Genomic DNA, 7,836 nt, shown 5'->3' with positions numbered 1-7,836 from the left:
TGTAAAGCTGTAGAGAAAGAGAAGCAACTTATTGATAAATATCCATAAATCAACCAGTAACAAGTACTTTTTTTTTTTTTTTTTTTTTTGTATTATACATAACTGATTGAAAGCCAGTCCAAGTATTTATTGATAAATGCAAGATAAATAAGGGAATTCTTCACTGACAAATATATTTCAACTTATTGTCCGAAGAATGAAGCAATTTGAGAAAAAGACGAAATGAAAAAGTGTCCTGAATTAATTACGTAATTAATCCTCTTGGGAGTCCTTTTCTTCACCTCATTCCTTCTCATTGTTCATTGGTTTCCTTGCCCTGAGTCTTTTGCTACTCTTAGTACATTTCCTCCTCTCTCTGCCTCTCTAGCCGGCGTCGCCGTACTGCGCGCCGTATATGCGCCACGCCTCCTTCGTCTATATAAACGTCTCGCCAACCTGCCAGTGCGTCACTCGCATCCGTTGCCAGCCAAGCATCCTGGGATGAAATAAAATAAAGAGAAAAATAGATAAATAGAGAGAGAGAGAGAGAGAGAGAGAGAGAGAGAGAGAGAGAGAGAGAGTGAGAGAGAGAGAGTGGGAGGGAGATAGCGAATAGCGCAAGGGATAAGAATAACGTACTATCTACGCCGGTGATTCTTCTTTATTCTTATCCGTCGTTCATTCAATAGTAATATCATATCGAGTACAAGAAGACATTTCGAGATCTTAGGCAGAAAAAAATTTCAAACACAGTGAAGAATATGAAGATTGGTTTTATCGGATTTATTTGTCTCGGCATTTTCGTCTTTGCCGAGAGCATCAGCGCCGGTCCGTTTTTCGATGATGGTGAGGATTCTTGTTTAACATTATTATTATCGATTTGCGGATAATTATTAGATGAGATTATAAATAAATAGTGTCAAGTTATATTGGGCAGGTCGTGGGCTTCGCCCCTTTCTTCGCGTTTACGTTATTCATCTGTGATTACTAGATTGATTAATAACAAAACTCTTCATCATACTTCTATTCATATATACTAATATTTGATATTTAATTGATTATATACTGCAATACAGATAAATTATTTATTAATAATAATATGTTTAAAAATTAACTGCTCATAAAAATATTTCATTTACTTTAATGATTCATTCGGTCATTTTTAACAGTTTTATGTCATTATAATTGTTATGTACGATCCATCCTCAAATTACAGCAGGTATTTATAGAATTAAGCCATAAACTTTTGCTAGTTCATTTATTATAATTGAAGAGGTTTTACATTTGAACGCTTGTGATGCTATTTTAAAAGCATTCGAATGGTACATGAATGTATGTTCAATGATATAAATTGTGTAGGTTGTATGCTGTGTTTAAATAGTTGTATTTTAAATTTGATTTAATTTGAAATTGATAATATTTCGAGGGTAGTGATTTTCAATAAATCTATTATAGACATTTTTCATGTGTTTAAAGCACGTTATTATATCATTACAAACGAAATCATGTAAATTAATAATTAGATATTTGATTTAAACATTTTTAAGATAATTGATTGATATCTTATTTTCAGCATGAAAGTATTACCGAAGCAACTAAAATAATTATAATTTCATAAAATAAAATCTTGTATTTTTTACTATTATGAAACTAAATCTAAATTTATGAAAAATAGAAATCAATTAAAATATTTTGCATAACGGACAGTGAAAAATTGAAAATAACACAGTATATGACAAGTTTTGGAAATATTGACAGCTAAGAAGAAATAATTTCTAACAAGCACTATCAAATTAATAAACATTATCAAGTTAATAAACATTAATATTGTTCTTCTTTTGCTTTCTAAAGTAAATCAATAATTTATCGATTCATTTATTATATCAATCATGAAAAATAGTATTAATATGTATCAACAAATTAATTATTAAATTTCTATTCTATACAATTGTTCTCTCTATAAATGAATGCTAACAACATGGATTATATTTACATATTACGAATTATACATATTATAATAATTGTTAAAATTATTCTAAAAAATTAATAACCCAAATTTAAAAAAATTAAAAATAATTTGAATGCAATGTTGATATGACTAAAATTAAACAACTTTTACTATATATATTTTAATGTATCTCTATTTATTTTTAGATGGTTTTAGTACATTCATTAATGATAATATTGTTAGGAAAATATTTTATCGAACGAAATGTTATATGAAAATTTATTATTTAATTTACAAACTTGAATTAGATTTATTAAAAATTCCAATAATCTAATGTTAGAGAAAAAAAAGTTACACAAAAGTGATAAATGATAGTGGAACAAATGATATCGTTGAAATGTATTAGAGTAGTATTAATTTAAAATAGGTATTGATAAAATAAAATTAATGAATCTAATGACAGAGTAACAGATATGAAATACTAAAAGTTGCCAAGAAATTGATTAAATATATAAAATATTGCATGTAATAAATCTATAAGAGTTTATATTTTAAATGAATCTAATTTTTCAGTTGTATTATGTTTTTAACTGTGATTTCTAAAAAAAAAAAAAAAAATAAAAATAAAAATAAAAAAAAAAAAAAGAATAAAAAAAAAATAAAAGAATATAAAAGAATAAAAAAAAAAAAAATTAAATAAAAGATAAAAATAAACAAAAATGTTTCGCTTATTTCGCTTATAGGTTGAAGTGGTTTCTTTGTGTAAACTCATCTCTTATTATATTTATTTACAAATTAAACGCATTAATAATAAAATATATATTGACATATATTTAAAATATTTTATATTATTTAAATAGTAGCTCAGTGATTTAATGATGACCATTTTATTATTTTAGTTAAATATTTGATTTCATGTTAGTTTTATTGATATGACAATGTGTATTTATTACGATTCTTAATGTATTGGAAAAAAATAATAATCTTTATGCGTTTCACGTTAAATCGTAATAAAATCATTTGAAACTATGTTGGGGAAAATATGTTATATTCGTTTGCTGATGGTATCACAACCATATAATTTAATTATTATGTTTAGTATATTATAGTAAGAATAGTGAATTAGCTTTAATACGAAATATTTTTAGGCAGTTATTATCAATTATAATATATCATAACAAACACCTCACGGTATACGAATTTAATTATGAACCTATAATGAAATCTAGTAAAAGAGAATGAAATAATTACGAGAAATACGTTAAATTTAATTAAACTTGTAAAGAATTTATTTTAACATAATAATAATAATAATAATAATACTTTTACAAAATAATTTTTTAAATTTCATTTTACTTTTTTGTGTTATATTTTTTTATACATATTAAAAATTAATTCTAAAATTACAAGTATTATATTTTTATATAATTTCAGATGACATGTAAATATTATATAATTTAGATAACATCTAAATCAATATAAAGAAATTATCAGATAGTTTTTACTATGTATGAATGAATATATGAATATGTGCATGATAACGTATTAACGTAAAACGTGTCGAATTTATTTATACAGAAAAAAAGAAAAAACTAAACATTATCGTATAATCATAATATATATTTGCTGAATATATATGTTTATCAGTTTATATTATTTATTTTCGTAGTAAAGTAATGTAAATAAATATAATATGAAATATTAATATTATTTTTATACTGTATTCAAATAATCCTTATTTAATCCGTTAAGTTTATATAATAAAGAAAGAATATTTTGAAATTAATAAACAGAAAAATTTAAATAAATAAATTTTACTAGATTAATGATATAGATTCAGTTTTAAATAAATTTTACTTAATTACGATATTATCAAATTATTAAGTGAAATTTTTAAATAATTGGAGTAAAAACACGTGAAGTAAATTCCTTTAGAGAAAATATTTTGTACTTTTCTTATGGGATTATATTAAACCGTTTATATACACCATATATATATATATATATATATATATATATATATATATTTGTAAATAAATTTCTTTATATGTTAAAATATTGTCGTAATATTCTCTATTTTAATTTTAAAGTTCAAATATTTAGAATAAAATTAATCGTCTTATTACATTTCTCTTAATTATTGATAATCGATACAATAGAAATAATATAAATATACAATTTTTTATAAGAATTATATAAAAAAGTATCGTCCAACTACTTAAATATCTATATATCTCTATAGAATTTCGGTAGGTTTTGACAATTTTTTTTTCTCACCTATAAATTTTGTTTTAACGGTTAATATTGTCTGATTCGTGATGTTTTCAAATTTTCAAGCAATTGATTTAATGGTATGCGTAGTGCTTATAAGAACATATACGTATACATATAATAAAAGTTAGAGAGAGAGCGAGAAATTGGATTATTTCACAAAATGATATATTATTTCATTGAATTTATGTTAATTTTATACATGTGTAGCAATTTGTAAATCAAGAAGAAAGTAAAAATCTCCTATATTCAAGCAAATTCAAGCATAAATCATAAAGTTTACAAGCGTAGATATAAGCATAAAATATTCGTGTAGAATCATTTCAAATTTTTTTTTATTCTTGTTTAGTTATGTTTAAGAATTTGTTTGAACATTTATATACGAATGTAGTTTTATCTTATCTAGTTGTTTTATCATTACATTTATTTCATTTAAATATTAAATACAAGATTTTATGAACTTGGTAATTTGATATTCGTATAGTTATTAAATATATGAAAGTTATTTTAAATAATTGATGTAAGTAAAACACTTTTAACAGTATATTATAATTTATATATATAGATTAGTTTATAAGGTTATATTAAATGTAAATTTTATTATTGAAAATTAAAGTATTAACAGATTATGAAAAAATGGAAAAGGTTTTTGTGTCCTTTAATACAATACATATTTCGAACATAATATTTATTCATTATTTTGTAGACGAAGAAGCTTTTACGTCGGACATAGACTATTCGGACAATACATTGGAGAATCTAATGCATGCTGTTCAACAAAAGTAAGCATATAATTTCTATGACCAGATTTACGAGAGTAAATGTGCATGGCAAATCCTCTAATATCATAAATCTTTATTTTTAAATTTACGAGAATGAAAATATATTGTTGAGCGCAAAAAATATCTTTGATTTAAGTGTAACGATAAAATATTAAAAACGATTTTCTACTCGTATAAAATATAGGCATGAAAAAGTTTTTCACCCGAATGAAGTTTTAGTACCTTTTCACTTCATACGAGTTATTTATTATACAAAGATCATTATATAAATGTATTTATTTTCTTGAGGTGTAACGTTCTTTATGTATGCATAATTATTACAAATTTTTATTACTGAATATATTTTGTAAAACATAATTTAGTCTTATGATTTCGTTTATACAATACAATATAATCGATAATGATATAAGAATAATATTATTTTTGTTTTTTTTTTTCTTATTTTTTTTTGTTTTTGTTTTTTGTTTTTGTCTTTATAGCTATATACGTGAATAAGTTGATATACGTATTTTCCGAGTTGAAATTCAAAGTTAATGTGAATTATCATCCAAGCGAATTTGTGATGTTAGTTGTTTTAATTAAATCTTGATAAATGTAGTTTATGTCCAATAACATATTACTTTTTAATATTATTACAATTCATTCATAATTAATTCTGTGCAATAATTAATTGTAACATTATTATAATTATTAACATTATAATTGTACAAAATTAATCTAATTTTGTAATTTTTCATTAAGTTAGACTCACGTACAACGATAACAAGTTATGTAATAACTTTTATTTTATAATAACATAAGCTACAAAAGTTATTATTTTCCATTGATATCAATTTAATTGTATAAGAACAGATTTATATGAAATTTTAGAGGGGTTTGTATTTTAAATAGTCATTAATGCAAATAATATGTAACTTCTTCGAACTTCCGAATTCATTGGATGAAAATCTCTTCCATCTGAGGTTTACTTTTAATATGCCCATATAATATTAAAATATTCTCAAAATGAAATACATAAAAATTCCGAAAGTCAACATTAATAATAATTTTGCTTTTTAAGAACTGACATTTCTAGTGATTTAGAAATAATGTAAATGTAATTATCGAATTAAAATTTTTGACTTTACTTGCTGTCCTCGACACATTAGCGTTGTCTTTAAATGCATAATCATCATATTTTCAAAAGCAAATCTATCTGCTTGCAGATCTATAAATAAATATTCTACGCAGAATTGTATTTCTTGAGAAATTATAGCGTTATTTTATCGAGTAAATAGAATTTCTATCGAGTAAACTAGAATCTCATAAATTTCTCTCATATATACTCACTCACGCAACTAATATTGAAAACTATAAAAGGAACATAAGGAACAATAAGAACAAAAAGAACATGAAAAACAAAAAAAAAAAAAAAAAAAAAAAAAAAAAGAAAAGAAAGAAAGAAACTTTGAATTTCCGCTCGGAACAATTGTTGAATGTTATTTCCGTGTGCCAATTAAAATTAAATTACTGGATGTCTCGCTGTGTAAATATTCGTCGAAAGAGCCTCTCTCGATTTCCTTAATCTCGAATAGACGTGCCTCGTGGATCTCTATGTTCAGGCGCGCATGCGTTCGACGCAATGGAAACTGTGATCACCGGCCCAACGACTGTTGCTTCAGCTCGAGCTGCCGCTGTAATCTCTGGGGCTCCAACTGCCGATGCCAACGGGTCGGACTCTTCCAGAAATGGGGATAAACGGACTTCTCCCTCAAAGGCATATCAACCTCCATCTCCACGATCCTCTCATCCTTATTCATTGTCCTTCCGATAGTAGCCTCTTTCACTACCCAAGTTTTCTTTAAGCGCAATAGATTAATGGACGAATGAAAGAGAAGGAGGACGGCACGGAGAAGGCTAACAAGCAACATTTGCGATAATAAAACCATATATTATGTGCGTATATGTTATTCGTAATTTTCGAATGAGTTCTACATAAGTTCGACATTTATCATTTATTTCGAATCACTATCTGTAATTTTCCTTGATTATTACATATTCTGAGTAATTTTTACAATAATTTACAAACATTTGTGTTCAATAAGTTATAAACAAAACAACAACAACAACAACAACGATGACGACGACGACGACGACGACGACGACGACGACGACGACGACGACGACGACAACGACAACAACAACAAAGAATAAAAAGAAGAATTTAAGTTCCAAGACGTTTAAATGATTTCAATAGATTTAAATTAATTTGAATGGTTCGTCGTAAACTTCCTTCTTGTATTCAGACCATTTGTAATGTCAATAAAAGTCGATGTATAATATTTTAAATGCTCATGTCGTATTCTGTATACTCTGTATACGCATTCAACTTACTTCATACCCAACTTACCGAACAAGAAACTGATAATGTACTGACATTAAGAGTCGGCGAATCAAGTTAGCTCGAGGGTTGAAATTTTATCACATCTATCCTTTATTTTTCATTTTAAAACTTATACTACACGATGTTCGTTTGCCATTGCGCAATATGCGGCAGAAATACAACTCTAGAATTTTATCTAAATATCGATAGTCTCACGATAATTACAATTATACGAAATAATTAATTAGCGATCGTAACTTTAATTATTAAATGCTCGATAGAGAACTCAAATTCATCTTCTCGAGCTGCTTTCGAGCGATTTCAAGACTGTCGATATTACAAGCATTTTTTTCTCTTTTTCAATGAAATATTCATTATTACTCTTTGCCCTGTTATGCTTTACGATTTAATAATATTCCATATATTAACATTTGTTGATCGATATTAATATCACTTATGCCAAATATTCTATGCAAATTGCAACAAAGGTACGT

General features: G+C 25.4%; 1 protein-coding gene across 2 annotated transcripts; it reads left to right on the top strand.

Moving 5' to 3' along the window:
* Positions 1 to 437: 437 nt before the first annotated feature.
* LOC105366329 (U8-agatoxin-Ao1a) lies at positions 438 to 7,064 on the top strand. 2 transcript variants are annotated; one of them, XM_011504736.1, is made up of 3 exons: positions 438 to 825; positions 4,905 to 4,980; positions 6,582 to 7,064. In XM_011504736.1, the coding sequence occupies exons 1-3, from the start codon at positions 741 to 743 to the stop codon at positions 6,715 to 6,717; spliced, it is 297 nt and encodes a 98-aa protein (XP_011503038.1). In that variant the 5' UTR covers positions 438 to 740; the 3' UTR covers positions 6,718 to 7,064. The 2 variants fall into 2 exon arrangements, with proteins under 2 accessions (XP_011503038.1, XP_011503037.1); XM_011504735.1 differs by having other exon boundaries at positions 6,555 to 7,064.
* Positions 7,065 to 7,836: the final 772 nt, after the last annotated feature.

This window comes from Ceratosolen solmsi, unplaced genomic scaffold, assembly GCF_000503995.2.
Source record: "Ceratosolen solmsi marchali unplaced genomic scaffold, CerSol_1.0 scaffold70, whole genome shotgun sequence".
NCBI lineage: Eukaryota > Metazoa > Arthropoda > Insecta > Hymenoptera > Agaonidae > Ceratosolen > Ceratosolen solmsi.
Note: the sequence above shows the minus strand (reverse complement) of the source record. Positions and strands in the feature narration are given on the sequence as shown.